This window comes from Orbicella franksi, chromosome 14, assembly GCF_964199315.1.
Source record: "Orbicella franksi chromosome 14, jaOrbFran1.1, whole genome shotgun sequence".
Taxonomy (NCBI): Eukaryota; Metazoa; Cnidaria; class Anthozoa; order Scleractinia; family Merulinidae; genus Orbicella; species Orbicella franksi.
In genome coordinates, this window is record NC_138158.1 from 19834283 (window position 1) to 19861425 (window position 27143).

Genomic DNA, 27143 nt, shown 5'->3' on the forward strand with positions numbered 1-27143 from the left:
AAAACGTTTTCCCAAAATCCGAAAATTGTAAAATTTCCGAAAAGCGACTCATTTAACCGAAACTTCCGGAAAGGAAATCAAATAGAAAGAAAGTTCCCGGCGAGAAGATTTTCTCGAATTCGTCACCGGGAATTTCCGATAAATTCAAAACGGAGTCTTTTCGAGTAGAGTGGAAAGCACCCATGCGTGCAGGTATATATTTCAAAGCAACGGATAGACGAAGAATTCGTAACCAGGCTCTTTCAGTCTCCGTCATCCTGGATATAACCTGGTGATGAGATTCTAGAGTTGCTGAAGTTTAGGAGACTGGGGAGCAGTAACGTTCTCTAGTTGAGTAACGCTGCTGATTTTTTTTTAGCGAAGTGAGTTTTTTTTCTTCTTTTTAAATTGCACATGCATAGCTATCATGCGCCATTACGGTCAACAGTCCTTTTTCAAATTTAAAAGTAGATTCGTTTGAAAGTGGACGAGGAGTGGTCATAGCTGTAAAATATGCGCACAAACGACGCAAAAAACAACTTTTAAGATTAAAATAACGCCTCAAAGGAAAACAACTGTAAGAGTTGCGAGCTTTGAATTTTGCAGCCATATTGTATCAGTGTTTGGTTAATTGCGTTAAATCTGTTTCATTGCTTGCATCATAATAGTCCAGTGCTGGCCTCCTCTCTGTCACGCAACGCTACCCTCCCGAAGTCGTAGCGCTGCGTGACAGAGAGAGGGCCAGAATAGGGCTAGCATCATAATTGAAAAAAAAGTAAATAATTGTGTTCAAAGGGACAGCACCACTGAAGATTCATTATATATATGCACAACCCTATGGAATCATGCCCCCTTATGTTTTGGACAATTACGACACTAAAAATACGGAGTAAAGAAACTGCCAGCGTATTTCTCTAGGTGTCCATATTTATTTTATTTTATCTTAAATAACACTCTCTCTTAACTTACAATCTTGTTCTTATCAAGGTCACGCTGTCACACATATTACAAATTCTACAATCAATTTAAAAACAATACAAAACGCAGGTAGCATAAGTTATAGAGCATTCGTAATGAATACACATCATTCGCAAACTTTGAAAAATGACCTTTCCGTCTTGATACTGAAGTAAATAGTTAAATGGATTATTCAAACTGTCACGGTATGCTAGTAACAGGATGGGCGGTTCCAGTCCCTCTCGAAATTATCTTGAGGCATGGGGAGAGGGTTTGGAACGGGTAAAGATTGGGGCGAGACAAAGAGCCTCTCGCTCCAGTCTCAGGCTCGCTCTCGCGGGGTTAAATTTCCCGGTTTTACCAAAACTGGGTAAATAACAGGACAGCAGCCTATCCAAGAGAGACCGAGCTTCATGTGACAAGCTTCAGAAGACGAAAGAAACACTTTTCCTATTGTAATTATTCTCAACTGGACAAAAAAAGGCTAAACCATCGTTTAGTATTAGTATTAGGGTTATATTGCAATCAAAAACTAAAAAGGTTCGCAAACTCATTTCTCGGTTTTGCCGACTGATTTAAATTAAGTTTACATGTAAGAAAACGCTGTGCATAATTATACGAAGTTCCTTGTTATGTAGTTTAAATTTCGTGATTTAGCAAATATTTTACTGTTGCATTAATCTTAAATTAGAAAATCGTAATTAAAAAAGCAGACAAGAATCACCAAAACAAGCCTGGCCTAACCTCTTTGATAAGGCGTGACACTAGCGTAACACTTGTTTGGCTTCACACGACGTGACACTGGCGTGATCCAGCACGTTAACATGGTTTGACACTAATTTGATTAGAACATTACCTAGGTGTGACCTTAAGTGTGGCCTGGAACACTACTACAATGTAACAATTCAATAAATACAATTCTACATTCGCCTACTGTTCATCGCACGGAGCACCGCTCCTTGCCTTATTAAATCCTCAGTATAAGAGAAAGAATGCCATCTCGGTCATGCGCACTCAACATTATTTCTTTGAGCCCGCACGCAGCAAAGGTGTTTTGAACAGTTTTCTGAGCATGCTCACACGTGGCCCACTGGTTAACTGGCATAAACCGTTCCGTAAAGTCCTCGACACTGCAAGGAAAACTCTTTCACGGAGTCTTTGACTCGTCTGCGATGAGCCCTCGCCCTGTTCAATGAAACATCATTGTCAATGATTTCATCTCCTTAAACCACGCTCTTACTAGTAATTCCTTACTTGCAAAAAATTTCGGACGTTTACTAAATTTTTTGCAAGTAATGTGCAACATCTCTAGCAAATAAGCCACTTCAAAGGAAGACTTTAAGATCCTTTTCGAAACTCTTATCTTTTCGTTTTCTCATTTATTTAACCCATTTCTACCAAAATCTATAAGTTCCTTCTCCTTTGTTAATGCAATTTATAAAACATACTTGTGAACAATTTCATTACTAGAAAAGCATATCATAAATGGGGGTCGGTTTTTTATTTAAAAGTTTTGCTAATGGACAACCCTGGCCCTAAGGGAGGTCTCTGCTTATGGGATATTCGTAGAATTTCAGGGTTTTCTGGTTAAATGCAAAAAAAGGAACTTCATACAAAACAATAATTTCATAGATCAGTTTTACTCTCACCTAAGCACAGCACTGGTGAATTGTTGTTTATGAGATAAGGTGACAAGGCTGGATGGAAACCCTTCTACTTGCATGACGTCCTGTCAACAGAAACACGCTTGTAAGAGGATGATATTATTACACAAAAAGCTACTAGCTACTCCCCCTGTAAATCCGTCACAGGCTACTCTCCCCCACCCCCAGCATTTCGTTAGCTTGGCCAGACATTTGGCTAGTACCCATTTTAACACCTGGGTGGAGAGGGGCACTGTGAGGGTGAAGTGTCTTGCCCAACAACACAACACAATGACCCCAGTCAGACCCAGGCCTTTCTACACTTGGCCATTATTTCCCGTCACGCACCCAGAGGAGAAACGTTTGCGTGACGAGCCCAAGTCTTTCCACTCGTACGCGTACCTGCATCCAGCGTGACAATAGCGTCACGTTGTGTCTGTTTAACGCGAACAGAATCTCCGCCATGTAATCTGTACATTGACGAGGTACTCCACCGGCTATTCCCTGAACAAAAACATAAAGAATGTGATCAAAAAAAGAAATGAGAGAAAATGGAAAAAAAATGACTGAGAACAGATTATGGATCTCGGCTACCTCAATACCAAAACAAATACTTCGGGTGATTTTCGGTGTACAGATCATACTCGGATTTCTTCGGGTCAACTTCGGAAATCTCTGATAGTCATCGGGTCGTTTCTGATGATCTTCTGAAGACCCCGAATTATCTTCGGCAACCATTTACTTTCTGGCAAAGCAACAACAATCATTGGAATCTACTTACCTTGACAACTTGACTAACAAGGTAAGGACCATACTCTGACAAGGTATTCTTCGCTGCTTCTTGGCTGTCACAAGCAGTAATGAACGTGGACTGGAAAAAAAAGTTGTAGTTTGCCATTTCAATTGCTGGTGAATATTTTGGGTCTTTATTTTCACAACTATTGAGTTTAAAAAATAGATGTAGCTTTCTACTTTGCCGCAAGCTTGTGCTATTTCACGGACGTTTTTCATGTACAAAAAGTTACATTTACGAATGTATTTATTTACGTAAAAAAGGTGAAAAAAAAAAATAAATACAGTTGTTTGCTTGTTTCTTTGCTTTTTCGTTCGCTCGTTTGTCCGTCCGTCCGTCCGCTCGTTCATTCGTTCGTTCGCTCTTTTCACGGACATTTGATGGCCTTTTGGTGACTTTTGGAAGGGATGGAATAAAGGAACTTTAAATGTTCAAATCATAAACAGTTGTAACGTTTAACCCTCGCTGTTTCTTTTTCTGCTACGTTACTTACAAAGAAAGTGCAGGCAGCTCTAACAGTGTGACTTTCTTGTACGTCAAGGACTGCTAGACCTGCCAAAACAAGTCAATTAGTTTAACCACCCATCAAACAATCAACTATAAGAAAAACGAACAAAAATAAGCAGTATGAATTTGATTTATTCCCTCCCTATCCTCGCTCCCACACCAAATTAGAGAGAATATTAAGGAAAAAGCAGTATTTCTCAAGGCAGGAAAGAGTTATTTGGGCTTTTCACAGAAAGTCAAGCGTGTGCAAATAAGCAAAAGAACACAAGTGCCAGGTGTGGAACAAATACATGTAACAAATGCCAAGCGCTGGAACACACTCAACGGGCGCGGGAAAACACACAACGAGTGCCAAGCGCGGGAAAATATGACAAATCTCAAGCGCGGGAAAAATTCAACGCTTTTGACTGACCGATTAGTCAGCATTTATTCAACACGAGAAAACAACAAATGCAGTTCACAGAGTAGGTTGTGGTGGTGACTAGAAATGTTCTCTGATAGTTCCTTACCGCATTGAAATATGCTGACGTGATGGCTTTCTCCATCAAATAACAGTTTAGGGTTACTTTTTAGGCCCTGTAAAACAAATGTTGCTGTTACTAAATAGCTCCGCAAAAAGAGCAATCTCAGGAAACTGTTGTTTTGAGGCTTTTGTCGATTCAACGGAAATTTAGCATCAAGAATGTAAGCCAGAGAAGCGGCCATCCCGATCTCTACTCTTCTTCCAAATCTTCTGAGAAATATTTAATGGCAAGAACTGTTCAAAATCAAGGTGGCGGGAGTAGTGGGGGAGAGCTGGAAGGATAAGTTAAGCGAGCTAAAGTGGAGGTTCCCGCGAGTGATTCCTCGAGCATGAAAGCTTTACACGCGTGATAACGTCATTGGGTGCGTGCGTGCGTGTGTACGTGTCAGTCCCAAGGTTCCTCTAGAGTTAGGCACTAACCAGAAAGCCTATTGTAGTCGTATTTACATTTTAGTTTCTTGACGCTTACCCTACTAACAAACTGCATGAACGACTGAAGAATGTCTGGATAATCACGCAAGTCTGTTGGACAAAAATAAAAATAAACAAAAATTAGTAAAGAACGAGTATCTGATCAGCAAAGGAACTGGTTTGAAATGCCGCACATCTCATATAAGTCCTTGGGTTTCAGATCTTGGTAAGGGAACCTCAGGGGGTTTATAACCGGGGTTTATAATCGGGGGATATAACAAGGAGGTTACGACCGGAGGTGTGTTATCGGTGTTCAAAACTACTTTATGCTTCACACTAGTCTTTAAGCATAAAACATGATACTGAAGTGTTCAAGTTAAAGCAAAATGACAGTCTTTCCAAGGTAAAAAAAACATATTTGAATATTCCAAACTCTTGTAGCTACATTACTTTCTCTGCAGAGGTCATCCGAAACTTTTAACAGTGGGCAGTCGATTTGTCACGCAATGTCATCGAAGAAAGATTACGTTACGTACGGGACAATCGAATTTCTGCTAAGAAGCTAAGAGCAAGGTACCCATGTATACTTACTATTCTGTAAAAGCTGCAATGTCGATGTGGTGATTCTTTGAAATACTAACAGTACTGTGTGGTAATGCTCATCAACCATTCCGTACATTCCTGTCAACTGAAGCAAGAGTTAAACAGGTTTAAGTCATCTCCATTCCGAGACATCAGAGAAGAGAGATAATTCATCCATACTAGAACTATTAACTACAGTTTTTGTGGCATGAATCGGCTAAGGATATTACTACTTCCCCCTGGATGGGATGCTAGTTCATCGCAGAGTTAGCACCCAGAATTTTGTTAACTTTCCTTAATAGTTCGTTGGTACCCATCTGTACCTCTGTTTGGAGTGACAAACTGTGAGAGTCAATTGTCTTGTGAAAATGTACTACACAGTAAGCTCGGTAAGCGGTAGAACTCAGACCGCTCTTTTCAGTCTGTAATCTTTAAGGCTGGTTTTCACTAGAGCATATCAATAAAAAGCACAAGCGAAAACAGCCGCGACATAAACATAAGCATAACCAGAAACATAAGAAGAACAAACTCACTTATTTGTCTTGTGCAGTTTTCATTAGTAACGCGCTCGACATAAGCATAAGCATTGGCACAAGAAGAACGAACAGTTCTGTTTTTCTTGTGCTTATGCTTATGCTTATGTCGAGCGCGTTACTAGTGAAAACTGCACAAGACAAATAAGTGGGTTCGTTCTTCTTATGTTTCTGCTTATGCTTATGTTTATGTCGTGGCTGTTTTCACTTGTGCTTATGCTTATGTTTGTACTTAAGCTTATGCTCGAGTGAAAACCAGCCTTTAGGTTTACGCATTTCAACTCCCCAAACAGGATCAAAACCTGAAGGCCATCAATTTCGCTTAGACATTTACTCCGTTATTTGCTTTTAATAAAGGTATAATTATTTCACTATCGAAATTTCAAACGATTTTTCCTCTCCGTTTACTCAAACCATCCACTCACCAAAATATAGCTATTAAATTACACTTAACAATATTTACCAACTAGATTACGAGCTCGATATTTCTATGCAGTGATAGTTGGTGAGGCCGAAGGCCGAATCAACTATCCCCTCATAGAAATCGAGAGCGAATAATCTAATTGTTTTAGTAGAATTCTTACTAAGATTTTCTTCAGCTAACCATTTCCAATTGTTTAAGTACATTGTATTTAACTTTATGCTTAAGAAAAATCGCGCGGACTGAATTGTCGTCTGGAGTTTCCTGTTGTGTACGCGCGCTCTTCAGTTTTTTCAATTTTTTTTCTAGTTTTTAAGAAATGAAACCGTGAATGTCCTTCTTTTAGTTTTCTCAAGGATTTAGTTATCCATTTGTATCTAAATGTTGTTCCGTACCTTCGCGAAAACAAGAAAACGTCGCGATTTCGCAGAACACCTCCAGCCACTGCACACCAATGACTGATAGTATACGAGTAGCTCAGCTAATTAGATTACAGCATTTGCATTAGTATACCAGAAGAGTTCTACTAATCGCTGATAGTGTACGGTCACGCAACCAATCAGATTGCAGCATTTGCATTAGTATACTAGTAGAATTCTACTAATGGATGATTTTTTATTTTATTTTAATATTTTATTTTATTGATACAAACATATTACAGCATTGCAACAAATTACAAAAGTAGTGCAAAAAAAGATGGGCGTTACAACTGATAATATTCTTTAAAAAAAATAGTACATAATGTTTACGACAATAAATATCACAAGCAATATGTCTCTCTAGCTTTGTACAAATGTATATTGCTGGGGGAAAGGGCAACGTCAAGTCATTTGTCTATTTCAAGCTGGATAATAAATTTGGATATGAATTCAGAAGTATCTTGTTTCTTTTGCATTGTTTTGCAAGCATAGTGGTATTGCTTTGCATATAACAGAAGAAGACCTACTAATGGTTAATAGTATATGAGTAGCTCAGCCAATCAGATTGCAGCATTTACATTAGTATACTAGTAGAATTCTACTAATGCCTGATGGTATACGAGTAGCTCAACCAATCAGATTGCAGCATTTGTATTAGTATACCAGTAGAGTTCTACTAATCGCTGATAGTCTACGGTCACTCAGCCAATCAGATTGCAGCATTTGCATTAGTGTTCAAGTAGAATACTACCAATAAAAATTCTCCCTACCGTAGAAGCCACATCCAGTAAGCCACTGCTTGGCAAAACAGAGAAATAACCGACCAGCAGTTCACACAGTCCTGACACAAGACTACCCATGTGATCTCTTATGGTGCCTATCGCTCTCTCCAGACAAAGACAGAATTGCTACCAAAACGAGAAACAAAACAAAAATAAAGTTAAATGATTAAACTCCCTTAAGTTTGAGCCAAGCACTAACGAAACGCTGATTTGCCTCTGCAAATATTGTATGAACAGTATGAAAGATTTCATAGCAGTGGAAGTAACTTTGAAATAGGTCAAATATTGAGCGAACACAGAATTTGAAAGGAAATTTGACGACAAGTGATTAACAAAAAATTAGAGTTCCGAAATATTCAGTTTGCAAACAAAAAATACGTGCATCTGACAAACAATTTACTGAACAGTAATTCTAGATCTATCATTCTTCCATACTTTTTTGTCTGTAGACCAAGTCAACTTAGTAGCTGTAGGCAACAGTCCTTATCTCTGATATTCTTGTAAGGTAATTTTGGCTTGTGGACGAACCTCGAGTTTTTTCCCTCGAAGAGGTATCATGATTTTACAGTGGCACGTAATTCCTGATATGTTTTTTTTTTTCGCCTTAACACCCTAAAATGAACTGGGATACCTCTAACAGAAGTCTTTTTACGTTTACACACACAAAGCAAACCAGAAGTTGTAATTAACCTCTAAAAGGTACGACGCTCACCCTATCTCTTCAGATGAGAGACCCCTCCCCACCCACCCTATTTCTTTCATGTGAGAGACCATCCCTCCCCACCCACCCTATCTCTTTCGTATGGGAGAACCACCCTCCCCACCCACCCTATCTCTTCCATATGGGAGACCCTCCCTCCCCACCCAGCCTGGAGTTATGCTTACTTGTTGTATATCGTTATCTTGTATCCAGTGCGTCATGGACTTCAATGATGGTAGAATATCATTCAGTATAACTGCAGCCTACAAACCACAAGATAATTGAGATAAAAAAGTAGCTTTCACTTACCATATCTGAACAAAAAAATACTTGACATTACAATTCAAATATTTAATTAACTCGCAGTGTCGTTTTCTTTCATACTAGCTGATTGACTATTTCAATTCAAGACTCTCAAAGTCCAGAATTAAGAAACGCTCAAATTTCATTTAAAAAATTTCAGGGAAAACAGTTAGTTGGTTCGTCATAGCACATGTTCAAATCTCTTGAAGCAATTAGGCCTGGTTCACACCAGCGACATAACGACATAATGACATAATCTGTTATGTCAATAATGTGAACATCGACATAACGAAAATGTCAGTTTGTTTTCCTTATGTCGTTATGTTCATGCTGTTTTGTCGCTATTTTGTCGTTATGTCGGCATATTCACACTAAAAACTTGACATAACGTCCTTCTTGTATCGTTATGTTTATGTCGTTATGTCGCTAGTGTGAACCAGCCTTTACCAACGATGAACACATACTCACAGGGTGAGGTTGATTCTCAACATTGTCAGGATCCAAACATTTGAACAACACCACAAAGATCCGCAAATGAAACTGAAGATTAGCTTTCATTTCTGGAGCAGGCTGGAAGGAGGAAAAAAAAATAAAACTATCAAAAAAAGAAGAACTACCACAAACGCTCAATCAAGTCCACGAAGAAGTGCACAACATCTCAAAACAATTGGAGGATCAAACAACTGAGGTCTGCATATACCCAGCATGTTCCGTCAGTAAACAGTACGTCAGTACCTCCATTTGAAAACGCAACAATCACCGGCCATTTTGGATTTGTATTTGCGGAAAATTCTGGCAGCGAAATCACATGATTCTCTTGACCCCATCGTTTTCGAATAGCTCAGTTTTTCTAAATGTTTTCCGTTCACACGAAAAACGCAAAGCCAGTGTTTTCAAATTTCTCCGGTTTGAAGAACGTTTTCGAAACGCTCCGTTTTAGTGACAGATTAGTGTGGACGGTTGGCCTAACCGTAGAAAAAAAGCTGTGTTTTCAAATTTCTTCAGCGTAGTGTGGACTCTATCTTAAAAATATAGCCCCGACTGTTCAACTTAATCGTTTGGTACGTTTGTACTGAGCAAAAAAGGTTAACAAACCGTCAACCACGGAGGTTAACATTACCTGTTGCTGGACCAGCCGAGCAAAGCCTTCCACATACGGATTGAATATCGCTTTCACTTGTTCCAATGCGCCAGCAGTGTCTTGTACAGATAACACATGTCCAATACACTCAACACAACGGATACGTTCTCGCTCCTGGAGATAAAATCAATATTATAAAACTTTAAGGCAAAAAGCTGTTAAAATTATGAGTCTAAACGTTTTCGATCTGTTTGATCATCATCATACGTTTCATACTATCATCAATCGTTTCATCATAAAACGTTTAGAATTATAATTTTAACGGCTTTTTACCTTAAAGTTTTATATTTTACTGTTACCCGCGAAATGTATAAAATCAATATTGCTGATATAGTCACGTATATAGAAAAAACACTTTCAACGCCTTCACGAATATTGCACAAACATTGCTGAGATAGATGTACGTGTAAGCTGGAAAGATAAGTCCGTTCTAATTCTCTGCATCAGAGTAAGCGCTTAAACCTGATTTCTGTAGCATAAAGGGAAAAGGAGTATTGCTTCTCCTCCCACCCCGGATTGGATGCTAGCCCATCGCAGGCCACCCTCCGGCATTTTGATTTATTGCCCCATACTACTGGGGGTGGGGGGGGAGGCACTGTTAGAACAAAGTGCCCCACCACAAATATTTCACAATGGCCTTAACCAGGACTCAAGCGTTTCCAACTGCCTGATGACACTTGAAATTTTCTTATTTCACTATTGGTTTTATAGGACTAGTGGTTTGAAGCAAGAAGAAAAAAATCACAGACTCACCTTCATACTAGCGCCTGATAGAGCAGCCTAAGAAAGCAGGAAAAATGAACTCGTCAACCTTCATTAATAAGACAAAACTGGCTTACTTCTCTACAAAAACACAAATTTAAGATTGTTCTGTAGCAAGCAAAGAAAGAAGCAGTTTCCCCAATTCAAACTGCAGCCACAATGTTCATAAATCAGTGCAACTTTACCAACCCTTCTGCAACGTTAGTGTCTGAATTTTGCTTCTCAAACTCATTAATAATTCATGATGTTTAAAGAAAGGAAATCATGAACGTGACAGTGTTCGGATATCTGATCTTAATTAGCACGGATTTTTACGATTTTATTTCTCCGTTTTCTCCTTAGTTTTGGTTCCGATTGAGGAGATTTATCAAACAATCAAGACAGTGTTTGACCACATTTTCAAACACATCGAAGTTCGTCAAAAATACTCCGCTGCGCGTCGTATTTTCAACTCTCTTCTCGGTGTTTGGAAATGTGGTCAAACACGGTCTTTCGTGTTTCATATATTACATACAAACGCCATGACTACAACCATAAACACAGATGTGAAGCAAATTTTATAATCACTTAATACGTTTTTACGTTGGGACTCTTTAGAAATCACCAGTCACTTATGAATTATCGCAATTAAGAATTGAACGTCCGTAATAAATGTACTCCTGTACGAAAACTCTTGCTCAATTTTTCTGAAGATTTTAAAACGTACAAGAAAGAATGTAATGAAAGAAGAGGGGAAGGAAGCTAGCAGAGACCGAGAAGGTAAACAAGGCTAGAAAAGGCAGAAAAAAGGCACGAAGTATAGAAATACGTGGGCACAATTATCTACTTGGTTGCGCCAATCCACTTTCTGTTATCAATTGATCACCTGACAGTGTGACAGAATTTCCATCAAGGCACCAGGCTCCAAATCCTGGACACACTCTTCACAAATGCCACGCAGGGCCTGGGTAGAAGCCGATGCGAGATGTTCTTGAGATAAGCCTCCCAGCAAAACAGGAAGAACAGAACGGAGGTGATCAGGATGACACTTGAGCCATTCAGAGTAAGCGCCTGCCAGGATGTAAGATTCCAAATGTTACAAAATACAGCACTGTACACTGCACTTTTACAGACCCCCAGTTCTCCCCCCCTCAACCCACCTGTCAACCTCTTTCCCTTTACGCTGTATAGGCCCAAGGAATTATCGTTAAATATCAGGTAGTATTAAGTAACTTCTCCCAGTTCTTCCAGTACTTATTTTTAAGTGTACCATACCATGCAATGCATACTCGAAAGCTGCCAAAGCTGGATCAGTAAGTAGGAAGGTCAATGAACAAAAACGGCACAAATTTTACAGCAAAAAACTCATTTCACTGCAACACCTCAGACAACAAAAATTTGTCTGGGGTAGGACTGCAAAGGACCTAGCCCTCTTTTTTCAGTTGCTTTTTCAAGGTGATTATGTGACGCACAGACAAGATGTCAGACGCCTCTCAAAATTTCATTCATTTTCATTTCATTTTATTTATTTATTCCATTCTAAAATTACAAAGATAAATATAAAGTAAACAAGTAAGAGGAGAAATGGAAAAGGGCAAAAGTATAGCAAGCTAATTAGATGCCCTTGTTTAATTGACAATAATAATTAGGGTAAAAAAGGTAACTTAACATAGAGGAAGAGGTATGAATTAATTAATACTGAGCAAAAGTGCTGGAAGAGTGCTTTTTTAAAACGTTTTCTAGTCGCTAAGTTACGTATAGATAAAGGAAGGTCATTCCAATAGTAACATCCAATAACAGTGGGGCAAAATTTCCTTATATTTATTCTGGAGAAACCTGGATTTAAGTGTTGTAGGGATGCACTTCGAGTAACGTAGTTACGTTGCTCAGATACCAGAGATAAGGTGTAATTAGACGGTTTTTCATCAATAAGTGGTCATATAATAGCTGGCAGGTATATAGTTTAACAAAATTACTGCCCACAACTGCACTCTGCCAAAACTGGGCTAACACTTTTTTACCCTAATTATTATTGTCAATTAAACAAGGGCATCTAATTAGCTTGCTATACTTTTGCCCTTTTCCATTTCTCCTCTTACTTGTTTACTTTATATTTATCTTTGTAATTTTAGAATGGAATAAATAAATAAAATGAAATGAAAATGAATGAAATTTTGAGAGGTGTCTGACACATTAATAAAGTTATTGATTGATTGATTGATTGATTGATGGGAAGTGTATGTGGAAGGCACGGTGGCTTCATGGTTAGTGCACTTGTCTCTGGATCAAGGGGTCTGGGTTTGAGCCCAAGCTGAAGACATTGTGTTGTGTTCTTGGGCAAGACACTTAACTCTAACAGTGCCTCTCTCCGCCCAGGTGTATACAATTAAATGGGTACCGGCAAATTTAATGCTGGCAGTAACCCTGTGATAGACTAGCATCCCATCCAGGGGGGAGTAGAAATACTCCTAGTCGCTTCATGCCATAGAACAAGGAGATAAGCGCCAGGCTGATGGGCCACTGGGCTTGTATGGAGACTTAATCTTAGTGAATGGGAAAACACAAATGCCTACAGTGGTATTTACCGAGGCCGTAATTATTGTAAATATACCTTACACACACATACCGACCATCAGCAGTGCCGTCTGAGAGACATACGAGTGAGCAGGTAGTCTTGGTAACAAGGAAAGAATAGCAGGGATGAAACTTTCTTCATTTGGTTCAACATATTCAGCAACAGATTGAATTAAATACAGAGTAGCATCTAATGACTGAAACAAAAACATCCCGAAATGAGGCATGACATGGCAACATCTGTTAACTGCAACCAATAGCCAAACTGGACTGCTATTAATATTGTAAGTAGCTTTGAAACCAAAATAATTCAGCCACATATTGTTTAATAATGTGTAATTCCAGAAAATATCCATACCTCCCCCATGGAAGGGGGAGGTATGGAAGACCCTCCCACCCCATGGAAGACCCCCCAATCCCCTCGGGAAATTCCAGTTGAGTTTGATACATTTCTTTAAATGTTTTGGTCTTAGAGAGCCCCCCCCCCCCCCCCAAGGAAATTCCAATCCCTTCTGTGAGTGGAGTATGTTAATAATTACAGTAACAAATGGCATGCCAATGCTGATAGCACACTCACATGATGTCGCCCTTTGACTACAACTGTACCAGAATTCATCTCGTTTCTCCTTTATTAAATTCAAATTTTCGAACCACACTGGGGTTTAAATAACATAAAATGTCATAATATTATTATGCCAATTAGCATGAGAAAAAAATAAGGCCATCTTGCAAATTGCTTATTGATGAAGTCATGTCATTTTTTTAACAATGTTCTGTGTCCATCTGTTTTAACAAGCCAATCAAAATGCACAATTTGTTCAAGGCGAACCTGTCAATTACAGTGTACAGGTAGATTACAGCCTTAACTGTGGTCAACTTCACCTCACAATAACAAAACTGATCAAACAGTGATGCTCATTTATTTATTACATAATAAATTAAACATTAGATTGTTAAGATCATTGTTAAAATGTCTCAATGATCTTACAAGTCCATGGCCTAGCTCCCAAGTCTCCTGAGAGTAACTCACGCTTCTATAGTGACCAGAACTTGCTGACACGACACTTGTCTTCGATTTACATGACTCATTACAGCCACAATGTTTAACTGCACAATGACAGAATTGCTCCCAAAAGTACACGCCTTTGAACACACCTGCCAGGTAGGTTCTGTTTCTCCAGATAACAATGTCGACAGCATGTGATACAGTTGTTGTAAACAATGAGCTCTCAGTAAACAGTAGACATACATCTGAAGAAAAATCAAATAGAGAAATAACATCACCAATACTCCATCATTTCTGAGAGAAATTAAAAATTTACTTCTTTGTCCTCCTCTTCTTCTTCTTACATACATTAATCATTAAAATGTTACGCAAACAGGGGAAAAAAATGGAGAAGGTTATTTTGATCTTAAGCGCAACACCTGAGCTATATTTACTGAGGCACATTAAATAAATTACAATATTTAGAGAGGAAGCCACATGCAGGTCCTCTATCATGGTTTAACTGACATGACACATTCAGAGGCTACCTGCGTCATACAGTATGTGCCAATTAAAATGAAGTTCTTGTAAACAGGTAACATTTCAGAAGTGAATATTGTTTCAATAATCAGTGCATGAACATGATTATCCTTTTACCACTATCAACGATGGGCTTGTTACTTCCTAATCTCTTGTGAGAACAACGATATTATCATTAAACCAATGCATCAGGTTCATGTATACCCACCACAGTGTCAGCTATGTCCTGACGGTAGCATCGAAACTGTTCTTTCTCATCTTAAGTTAGGGAGACAAAAACCCAATCAGATAATACATGAACACTTGAAATAATATGCTTTGTGAAAGGGCTAGCACTCAAAACATCAGCTTAAGAAACTCCCTACGGCTGTTAATTTACCTCTATCAACTTCAAATTGATAAATGGCTACGGTCTAACTTGTTTTACTTGGCCACCAATGCAAACCAACAGTCTCTTTAGAAAATAAAAGCTTTGCCCAGTCTTGGAATAATAGTTTGCCACTTTGTTGTTTGTTGTTCAATGTTATTTTGCTCATGTGCATGTTTCAAATTCAGCCTTTTTCACCTGTACAGGAAAGCATCATTTCTAAAACAATACAGGGAACGTATTCAAGACTGAGGCACCACATGATTTGAAATGGACAATTTAACATGCAAAGCTAACAAGCTTTACTGACGCTGAATTACAATGCGTAAAACGATTTACAAAAAAAAGTAAGCAAAGTTCAAAATCTCTTTAATTCATTTCTCACCTGTAGAAAATCCCTGCCAAACATTTTCCGGTGGATACTGCACCTTCCTCATGAACACCTACAGTGAAAGGATAACTAGATGTTTTGAAGTCCACTTTGTCTTACCTACTTAAGGGGTGTTTAACACATAATCATTTAATTTATTACAAATAATTGTTGTAAATTTTGTTTATATGAACTATATACACATAATGTGTAAGAAGCATAAATTACATGTTCAACAATACCTGACATAGAGATAAGAAGACAGGACCATACATAGCCTTGTGTTTCTCCATAGCACTTGGTTCTTCACTACTTATATCATCCTGAAGTTTCAAACCGGTTCAATAATTAATTTAATCTCACATTAAATTAAGATAACCCTCAAAAGGCCACAAAAAGAAATAAGAGAAAAGTGGATTCCCAGGGGTGGATTGAGGATTTTTCAAGAGGGGGTATGGGTGGTACTTTGAGGTTGCAGAATCAATGGATTGCAATTTGAGAATAGCAGATTTTCAAGAATGATATCATCATTTGACTACAACAACCAGAATTCCTTTCGTTTTTTTTCTTTATTACCGGCATTTAAATTTTGAAGCCCCAATGAGGTTTAAATAACAAAAGTGAAGGATTCTGGTAGTTGTAGTCAAATGACACCATCATGCAAATTGCCTATTGGAACCTACATGTAACTGAAAACTGTTACACCAGAATGAGACATCCATCCAGAATGTTTGCCTTATTTCTGCCATGTTCACAATATTTTTCAACTTTTTTTTATTTTTTTCGCTTCTCCAAAAGAGGGGAGCCAATCCACCCCACCCAATCCACCTCTCCCCATCTAAATCTACCCCGATTCTCTGTGACACAGGGTAAAACAAACAGCAGAGCCCACCTGTAAAGTATACCAAAAGTTGAATGTTATTTCACTGCATTGCTCATCCACAGGATACCAGCCTGGTGCACCTGTGCACTCCTACAAACAAACAAATAACCAAACAACTTTATTGCTGTGTCAATCATGTAACAGAAACTACATGTTATAAATTATAGTCAAACCTCTCTAATATGGACAATGAAGGGACAGTACAAAATTAATATATAAATTTGCTCTCATCCAGATTATTTCAAACCTCCAAGGAAAGAAAAATTGAAAAATTGGGGAGTTCAAGTCTGTTAGTCATGTTCATGTCTGTCCATCAATCAGTCCATCTGTCTGTACATCTGTTTGTGTCTGTCCGTCCATCTGTCCATCTGTCAGTCAATTAGTCAGTAATTCCTCAACAAGTTTGTTTATTCACTTGTGTCATTGTTTGTTCATTCAGTTAGTCATCATTCCATCAAGTTTGGCTTGTGGTCATGACTTCTTTATCTTTAGAAATTTAACAACTCTTTCCATCCTCACCAGTAACAACTGAACAAGTGTAAATCCTTGTAATTCTCTTTCTCCCGTGTCAGCTGACAGCAACAATTTAAGATGTGTCTCAGTTAATGAGACCATGACTCGGCATAAACCTCTTGATGCGTCCTGTCACAATTCAAAACAAATTCCAAACAAGTAATATTGCTAGTTACAAAAACCCCAGCAGAATGGAAATTGAAATGTACAGTTGTATCTAGTATGCATACAGTACATTTGGATCAGGAGGGAAAAATATGGGAAACATTTTTAAAATTTAAAATAACTTAATGTTAAAATGCAATATCACCAGCAAGTACAAGGAGTAAATGGGAAGGGGGGAATCCAGAAGTTTTCATTGACATTATTTTTCAGCAGGAGGGAAATTGGTTTTCACAGGCAGGAAAAACGTTTTGAACTGAACTTCGTTGTAACAAGAACTTTCCTCTAGATGGTCAAACCCGGCAGGCAAAATCATCCTCAAAGCTGGTCAATTTGCCCAGTGCCTGGCCCTTAATGAAACCCCTGGAAATCATCTCAGAGGTACCAAAGAAACAAGTTAGAATACACTGTAGTTCAAGCCCTAAAACAGATTATATACTCACCGTGTCTCCTGATTGTAATGCAGACCTCAATGTCTCACCAAGCCTCAATACACTGGAGACAAATTTCCACATGTAACTGGGATACCTTACAAATTAAAATACACAAGGTACTAATTAACAATTATTCCATGAAACCGCGTTGGATATGAAGTGATAAATAACCAACGAGCGCGTAGCGCGAGTTGGTTATGATCACTTCATATCCAACAAGGTCGAATGGAATAATTGTTTTAGTATATTCTTAATCGGGTTTTTGCCGCCGATTTTTATTTCAACAATTTTACAGAGCGGAAAATTTTTAAACTTGGCGCACTGTTTTCCATATAAGGTAAAACTCCGACTAATGGCTCATAGTCGGAGTTTTTGAGCCAATCAGAGAGCTAGAAATGCAATAGTCGGAGCTGAGAATATACTAATTGATGTTAAACATGACTATTAATGCAGCAGTGGTCAGTACGCCAAGTAAAACCAGCTACCAATAACAGTTGAACAAGAGGGAGTTAGGGTAGGGAACAACCTCTAAGAAGAGCACTATGCAAGAAAAAATGCACGCACTAAGCAAACAGCTAAAACACCTTGGTCCAAGACTTGGAACCCTGACGTGAATACACACATATATGTATCTAAATGAGCTGACTGCAACATACATTGTAAGGCTGCGGCTCTTTGTGGCAGTATTTTAACTGAGAAAATGCTGTAATCGAGCAGTGTTCTCAGGCAAGATGTGCTTCTCACAAGTTTGCTAATACATACATGTAACTGAGGGACCTGCCAAAGTGCTAACTAGTGGGGTTATGGGTTGAGTACAGTCAGTAGCTTTTTTTTCCTTCGAACAGTTTGATTTAAGGTAATTCCTCTGAAATAAAAGTGACAATAGATTTTTGTTCAAACTTTGTCCACTGAATATTTGTCATATGATAACTTCAATTTTGAAATAAAAAAGGGGGGTGCCCATGCTCATTAAGGAGCAGTGAGGCATTGAAAATGCCCCATTTTTGCATTATTTAATGCTTATTATAAGAATGCATTCCCAGTAATTGTAACATCTTTACAAGCCCGGACTCATAAGAACACGTATTAAACTACAGTCAATAGATTGTGTCGGACCACAAATAAACGTTTAAGTTTGATTCAGACAGAAAGCTAAATCCTTGATTAAAAATTTGAACCAAATTTCTTGACGTGGTTACCGACTGCAAAATAGAAAAGACCACAATGTATTTGCTATTTTTCTTATTTATTCAATTTTCAGCAATAGAAATTAGATCAGTCTTTTCTCACGCAAAGCTTATGATTAGTTGATTACAACGATTGGAAAAAAAATTGGGGTGCCCATGCTTGTTGGTGAGCTAGAGCCATTTTTCAACTGACAGAGCTCAATATCAAGGCAAATCCGTCATGTTTTCTATGTTCGCGTGCACAAGCGCACGCCAATGACCCCCTAAATTATGCGCAGTAAGGATGCGCAATGTAAATGTGAGGAATGACCTTAAATCAGGCTGTTAGCATTCATGTAACATACTAACAAAACTGTTAGGAAAGTGTAATTTTCTAATTACTAGTACTACTCTGAAGAGCCCAAAAAACAACATTTTTTAATCATGTGTAGTTTCTTTCTTTCTTTTCTTTTTTTTTTTTTTTCAAGTACAAGAATTCCTTATGTGCCTACTGGCACCTCGAGAACTGATGACAAGAATTCCTTACTTTATTCCAGATGGATGAGTGGCGACCTCGACCATCAAGTCCACACTTGTGTCAAATAACTCAGGATTGAGAACTGACTCAAACACCTGAGGTAAGACATCATCAACCTCAGTGATTGTTACTCCAAACTGCACCCAGCTAATCAAACATTTCAGTGCCTTGGAAGTGTTAAAAGAAATAATGTCAACACTACAAAACAACAAGAATTGTACCAGCCTTCCTTTCTCCCTGGGGAAGGGGAGGGGGGGGGGTGGGGGTGGGATGGCTACACAGGAGAAAGCATCTTGTTCCAGGTGCCCTCATTGCATTGCATAGTGTTTTTCAACAGGTCACTACTCTTACAGTGCCTCACTCCCCTCCAGATGGTTAAGATGGTACCAGCAACGATAATGCTGGGGATATATGCAGCCCTATGATGACTAGTATCCCATCTAAAGGGCGTTGGAACAGAATTGCTCCTAGTCCACAGACAAAAATCAAGATCAAGTTCTCAGACTGAAATTATGGGACACTTTGGTCCAATTCAAGCTTAGCAGCAAATCTGCTGCAATTACATGTAACATCATTTGTAACTGACAGTACCTGTTGTCGCACTTGTACTGGCTGTGATGATGACACATTCTGGTGAATTACTTGAAGAACTGCAGAAAGCCAAAAAAAAAAAAAAAAATAGCAAATAAGCAAATTAACCAAGAATATGAATGAAACCAAATGAAAATTGCAGTACATGTAAACATTGGAAAATTCAAAACTAATTTTCCTCTCATCTTTCTTTAAGAATTGAAGCTACAGGGCATTGCTGCACCACTGCATACATACAAATACAGAACTAAATTGATTGACTGGGTTTCTACAAATGTAAAGAAACTGTTTGGTGGTTTTGACATCAAAGCTTATTAAGTACTATCAACCCTGGATAAAAAACATAAATAACTGTAGCAGAAAATTTCATAAAGAGAAATTCTGGCCTTTTTAAACCAATAAATAATAAAACATAACAGTCACTACAAATGTATACCTTGTGAGACTCCAGCCTGCAGTTCCCCTCTCAGAGTTATCTTTCTTCCTGGGACAAACTCTTCTGAATGAAACTGTTAAAAGCAATCGTACAGCTTACACATGATATACAATATACATATTTCATGAACATTGCTTTTAAACACATGCATGTGTATGTATGTTTCTTTAATTAAATAATAATATCAAAATACCATATGAACTTTGCAAAGCTTACAAATTTTCACTCTCCTTGTAAAATTTTTCCCTAATATTTTGCACTTCCTGGAGATAATCTTGTGTATTTACATTTGTCATATAAATTATGATCTTTCACTGTTTGTATTGCTTATAATGGGACTAAACAAAATATAAGCTGGGAAAGGCTAGTCACATCCATGGTATAAAATAAAAAAGTGTACATTCCGCATGTAAAGAGCTCTGGCAGGTAAATTCCATGCAACAATAGAGAATCTGTTTAACTTTATCAATGAAAACAATAATTTTTTTTTCAAGCACAAACCTCCTCTGGCAGCACAGTAAGGACCTCAAGCATGACCATAGGCCAAACACCATTCTGGAAAGAAGTAAAGACAAGACTTCATGTTCATTTGTACAGTACTGTACATGTAGTTTAAAAATTTAACTTTTAAAACAAACCTCAGTTCTATGACAAAGAGAATTTTAATTTTAAAATACCCAATATATTTATAACTTGGTGCATGTATGAATAAGTGTAAAGATTTGCTGGCTGATTGAAATGAAATACAGTGTAAGTGGAAAAATTAAATGTTTTTCTCATGCACCACTGGGGCTTGGGAATAGGTCATGTGACCTCACCTCATCTTTCCCACCCACCCACTCCAATTTTATACATTAACTGGTACTTTTAAAAAACATTTGTTTATTAGTCTGTATGTACAAACCTTGCCATTTGTATCATTTTGAAAATTTTCAGTGCCTGTATACTGTTTTGCTGATAATGTTTGCAATTAAGGTCAGGTTGTGACAGTCACCCTGGCATGGTTACCAGTGGTGTACAAGAACATTTTATTTGTACCATGTACACTAGTTAACAAATTATTGTAACAGGAATTTACCTGTGATGAGTTTCTTGCATTCTGGAGTGTGTTTATGATGTCACTTACTGCATTTGACCAATGTTCTGGCATGGAGTGGAGAGCAAATGAAACAAGCTGTAGCAAAGAAAGATTCAAAACAATTTTGCCACAATAGCTTCCTAACACAGGAATTAAAATGATGGACTCCAGGTGGTGCACATTTAAGAAATAATCATCAGATTAATAATGGTATGACATCCTTATGGGGACTCAGATTTTTTTTCTTCGTCCCACACTCATGGCAACATTTCTTCTTTACCATTTATTCACTGAGCTGCAAATTTACCGTCTTTCATTTATCACACATATGACGCTCTCTACATTGCTGATACTAGCACTTAGCAGGATGTTAGTACAATGACCTACAATGACCTAGCGAACGAAGAGTCTCTCTGTAGTTCAGTGGTTAGAGTAAGGTAAAGTCTGCATATGAGCCAAGTGGCCCATCAGGCCAGAGCTTAGCCTGGTTTCTATAGCATGAAGCATCTAGGAGTATTACTACTCCCCCCATGGATTGGATGCTACTCCATCGCAGGGTTACCCCCCAGCATTACATTTGTCGGTACCCATGGAGAGAGGGTATCAGTGGAGATAGGCACTGTGAGTGTAAAGTGTCTTGCCCAAGAACACAACACAATGTTCCTTGCCAGGGCTCAAACCTTGACCACTCAATCCGAAGATGAGAGCACTAACCATGAGGCCATCGTGCTTCTCCAGTGGTTAAAGTGCCATATGGGTATCTGGCAGCTCATGGATTTGAATCCTGTCAGGGACTCAATTTTTCTTCTTTTTTTTTTGTCCCATGCTCGTGGCAACATTTCTTCTTTGTCAATGGTATGACCTGTTCTTTTGCAGGGAATTTACATGTAAGTCGTGTAATAAATAACTGCAACAGACTAGCATCCCATAGAGGGGAAGTAGCATTACTTCTAGTTGCATCACAAACAGGAATAAACTCCCTTAGTGCGCACTAAATGTATTTTGACTCACAGAGAGAAGACAGAAAAAGACCATGAATGCTTTATCTACTTACACAAAGATTCCATTTAGTGAGGGTTCAATGAACAAATAATTTTTCTGAAATACTTACTGCAACGCAAAGTCTTGTCAGAACAATTCTTGGCCCAGATGAAAGCATGAAGATGTGCTTGAACAGTTCTGACCGTAGATCATTGTAGTGTTCTTCTTGTAGCTCATTCCTGTATTTCAGCAAGACGTTATTAGAAGGATATTAAGCCATCAAGAACAGAAGCTACTTCTGCTGTTTCTTCCAGTAGGAACCAAACCTATGACCTCTGACATTCTGCACAACAGTCATATGCTACCCCAAGCCTCACCGACTTTCAATATTGTAACCCTGCAGCGGTCTCAGGTTAAAGCCTGTTTCCTTAGATTTGCTTACTATTTTTGAGGGCTTTACTTCATGTACATTGAACGAGAACCAGGTGGTCAAGGGGTTTCAATGTGGGTTAGAGTTGCTATAGAGATGAAACTTTCAAGCACATTTGTTATTAATAGAGGACTACATGTACTTATAAAAGATACAAGATTTCTAACTGTTTAAATACTTGGGTCTATTTTGTTAAACTAAGAGAAACAACTTAAGAAAATATTAATTTAAATACACTTACCAGTTCTTAGAAATCTTGAAGTGAAGCATTGAAGCACCAAAAAACTGAATTTCAGGAGGCTTAAAAAAAAAAGAGAAAAGAGACATTTATGAAGGCACATTTGTCTTTGAAAAATATTCATTTGCCACCTTCTCTACAACCGGATATACATCATGTATAGAAGGGTTCTGGCAAATTTAATGCTGGGCGATATAGTATCCTATCCAGGGGGGGTGTAGAAATAGGCCAAGTCATTTCATCCAACGAACACCAGACATGAGTGCTGGCCTGATGGGCCACCTGTAGCATTGAATGTCGATGTCACTTTAGTCTACTTTTTTTTAATTCTAAGTTTTATTTTTGGTACTAAAATTTATAAGATGATCATCTATTTATATGCCTTAGTTTTTCAAAAAAAGGCTTGTCTTGTTTTGTAGCAAGTGTAAGTTCAATATGTTTATTTTGTAAGCTTTTTAACTATTTTTTCAATGTCTGTAAGTACATTGAGCACCAATAAATACACTCAAAAGAGGATTTTATTATGTTTATTTCTAAAATAGGCTATTAAAAATCTAAGTTTGCTATAACAATTCACACCTTGTCACTTTGCATGAGTCGCCAACACAGTTGCCAAGCATGTTGTGATTTCTGTGTGACCAGTAACCATTTGTGAGCGGTGTCTCTGTTTGCATGATCCTGTCCACTATACAGTGTAAATAATGCCTGCAGGTAATAATAAAAGTACATCCAACGAATGCCAGACATAACATGCACATCAAGTGTAAATTATTCCTAAATATTTCAAACGTAATTATTAGACCTTTTATCATCAAGAAATCTTATTATTTGTGAATCTAAACTGATGTTCTCTAAGCCATAATTATGTGTACTAGGTAAAACTTGCAAAAATAGTTCAAAATGTAAAGTACAGTGAAAACCCACCTTACAGCTATCCCATTAATATGGCCACCTTGTTATCGTGGCCACTTTATTCTGGCCCAAACCAAAAGCTCAGTCAGTCATTTTTGTATTTAAAGAACCCCTTTAATACGGCCACCCTATTAATACTGCAACCCCATTAATATGGCCAGATTTTTGTGGCCTATTGGTGAGTGGATTAACAGGGTTGCTACTGTACATGTATATGAATTTCTCAAACTCATTAATAATATTCATCAAGTTTAATCAAAGGAAATCATGACTGTGAAGGTGTTTGGATATCTGATCTTAATTGGCATAGATTTTTACGATTTTATTTCTCCACTTTCTCCTCAGTTTTAGTTCGATTGAGAAGATATGTCAAACTCTCAAGACAGTGTTTGACCACATTTCCAAACACCTCGAAGTTCATCAAATATACTCCGCTACGTGTAGTATTTTCAACCCTATTCTCAGTGTTTGGAAATGTGGTCAAACACGGTCTTTTGTGTTTGATATATTACATAAAGATAGCTGAATTCAGGAAAAATGGCCTAGCTGAAAATGAGTTTCTCTGTAGCTCAGTGGTAAGAACACCCAAGCAGTACAGTGTATGTCTGAGATCATGGGTTTGAATCCCATCCGGGACTCAAAATTTTTTTCCCACACTCGCAACATGCTGAACATTACATTCATCTTTCAGATGGGTGTGAAATGTATGAAAAATTGAAATGTGGGGGGAAAAAAACCCGTTTTTCATATTGTTGGTGCTGAAAAAGACCCTCTGATAATGTACATGTCCAATTTACCTTCTCCCTAAAACCACCAAGAAAAATGTATTTGAACTTTCGAAAAAGAAAAAGAATTGTACTGTGGTTGCAAAGAAGTAATAAGTTGAGGGTATTTTTTGGCTATGTAATGGTATGGGTCTACTGAAAATTAAGCCACAGTAGATAATGCAATTGAATATATGAAAGATCATATATTTGAACTGTGGAGAGAGCTGTGAAAACACACAAATGACCATCGCAGTTATGAACACACTTCAAGCAGTTGTGAAATTAAAGCCTGGAAAAAAAATTCAGGCTTGAATTAGCTTTGCACAAATGTCACTGTCAAAGAAAGCAGAGAGAAGAGAAAGGGGCATTTTGAAAACTATCTGCAGATATCAACTTTTATTTGCGGATAAAAATAAACTAATTTCCTGCAGTCAGAGCATAATAAAATATTTTTGATTTTATATTTGTGGAGATATTCTTATCGTTAACAACACCAAGATTTACGCGCAGAAAATGAGTAAGCTTACATTCCAAACAGATTGAGTTTGAAAACTTCTAATCTTGTCTATTCCGCGTTCGATCGCAATTTCTAAAATCTAAATCCGCTACGATACGTAAGCTCGTAAACTTGCCTGTTCGCATTGAAACAGTAACGCCTGAAGTTCCTCTTCGCCGAAGTTCATCTTCCTTTACTCTACAGCAGAATCTTTGATGTGGTTTATTTTTTATCCATACTCCATGATAACATGCTCTCTTTAATCGCTCTTAATCACTTTGAACTCGACCTGTCAAACTTCCGCCGCCATCTTTGATCTCTATGCGCAAATACCGTGACGCATCCTTTCATGAATATTACCGATGACCTATGCAATTGGGAGGCTCAAAATAGTTTAGTTACCAGTCCTCTGCAGTACTGCAACTCCGCTTGAAACAGTCATCAGCTGACTATCAGGACAAATTTTACCGGGTTGTCGGGAGAATTGTATTGCGAACACCTGAAAATCGCAATTTTGTACATCCAGTTTCGTTATGCTGCAAGAACACTGCAATGTTTGAAAAAAGCATGGATTCTGAGGTAGGTAGTAATAGGGGAGGGGAGGGTGCTACTAGGTTTGTCATGGCAAAATCATTTAATGAAGGGGCTGATTTTCTCTAATCTGCTATATCAAATCCTTGTGGGGTTTTGATGGATCTCTGGTTAATGTTTATATGCAGAGATCACATAGTCAACATAATTCTGTATTTACAGAATGTGCCACACCCATAAAATGAACCAGTTACATTACTTTTACCTGCTTTTACCTGTGCTTGGGGGGTTTCTCCATCAGGTGAGATTAACAACGCTCAAAGCTGTCACATACCAGATTTATCAGAGTTTTAAAACCTGACATTTTTAACAAACTTGGCTACTTGCCTTACGTACAAAAATGACAGCAATGGTGCCAGGTTTTAGTATGTCCAAGTCAGTGGGAGACCAACTTCCCCATTGGAACAAGTGGGCGTTCATGTACTTCCTGGGTTGTTTGTAAACAGTAGGAGGTTCAAAAATTGAAAACCAGAGACTGGTTTAGGGGAAAAAAAACCTGTTATGGGGTATTTAAAACACCTTGAACAGTAGAGTGTTATAGCAAAACTATATCAGAAGGTTGTCCAAGTGAAACATTGCTCAATTAACAACCAAAACCATATTTGAAAGAAGTTGCGTTTTGTATGGCAGGCAAGTGATGGGGTTAAATTTGCCACAAAATGTAAAGAACAGAAGAGAGGGTGAAAGTTACTAAATGTAAAACGGGAGCCACCAAGCATTCAAATTTGATCATTAAAGCTGACACAGTAACTAATGTATTTGAAACTTTCTGAGAGTTTTCAAATCAAATATCCCTTCTCTGAGTCTGAGACTTCCTTAGTTTTAAAAAATATACCATGATCACAAGAGAGCATTACAAAAACCAAATCCAATCTGCCAAGACCGGTGAAATTTGGTTTAAGTTCTGTGAGATACATACTATTTTTGGAAGGCGCATTTAGACCAACCCTTGGTACACGTGAGTAATGCGTAACATGCATTTCAATGTGTAACATGCATTACATTTTTAACTAAGGACGCTCACAAACAAAATAATGTTAGTAGTAGTACAAAGTAGTGCAAGTGTGAAAGCCACAAATTGGAAACATCATGAAAAAAACATCATTTGAAAACATTAAATTCATTATGTAAAGAATACAATGTACACAAAGGAAACACTCTAAGCAAGATCTTCCAAGTTAAATAAAACATGGTAAACTAGTAATAAACACACATTCTAACCATTTTGCCATTAAACAGCAGCCATAAAGACTTCTGTATGTATTTTTAGCAGTAGAGTAGACAAAATTAGTTTCCTTTAAGAACCACAAGTAGCTACAGTGTATTATTCATCTTATGGTATCGCTACCAATCAAGTGATCTTTTTGAGGATCATTTTTATTAGTAATGGATCATGTAAATAATGCACTGCCAAAATTAAAAATATGAGAATTATTAGAATTAAACATGATTATGATACAGAAATAATTTTGCAGCCTGCAGGTAAGAAATTATTTCATTCGACTGCTGAAAACCTCACAGCGTAACTTAAATGTGGGTAGGAATAAAACTCATGGATTACAAACTCAGCAATACTAGTAGTCACAATTTGTTGATTGAAAAATCAAAATGATACAAATTTTGTAATTTTGTAAAACCTGACTTTTTTCACTCTGA

General features: G+C 37.8%; 1 protein-coding gene across 1 annotated transcript; it reads right to left on the reverse strand.

Annotated features, from left to right (window-relative positions):
* Positions 1-888: 888 nt before the first annotated feature.
* On the reverse strand, positions 889-27130 carry LOC145467062 (importin-13-like). The gene is made up of 31 exons (XM_081450577.1): positions 25033-27130; positions 23301-23426; positions 22725-22783; positions 22184-22292; positions 21073-21168; positions 20496-20549; positions 19995-20067; positions 19559-19617; positions 18977-19134; positions 17273-17357; positions 16674-16796; positions 16164-16244; positions 15514-15594; positions 15287-15344; positions 14743-14792; positions 14165-14260; positions 13062-13206; positions 11322-11506; positions 10448-10474; positions 9674-9808; positions 9022-9123; positions 8436-8513; positions 7539-7676; positions 5405-5501; positions 4872-4924; positions 4389-4455; positions 3866-3924; positions 3361-3450; positions 2982-3083; positions 2586-2665; positions 889-2121 (listed from the first exon to the last, which is right to left on the reverse strand). The coding sequence occupies exons 1-31, from the start codon at positions 25081-25083 to the stop codon at positions 2031-2033; spliced, it is 2808 nt and encodes a 935-aa protein (XP_081306703.1). The 5' UTR covers positions 25084-27130; the 3' UTR covers positions 889-2030.
* Between the last annotated feature and the right edge of the window lie 13 nt (positions 27131-27143).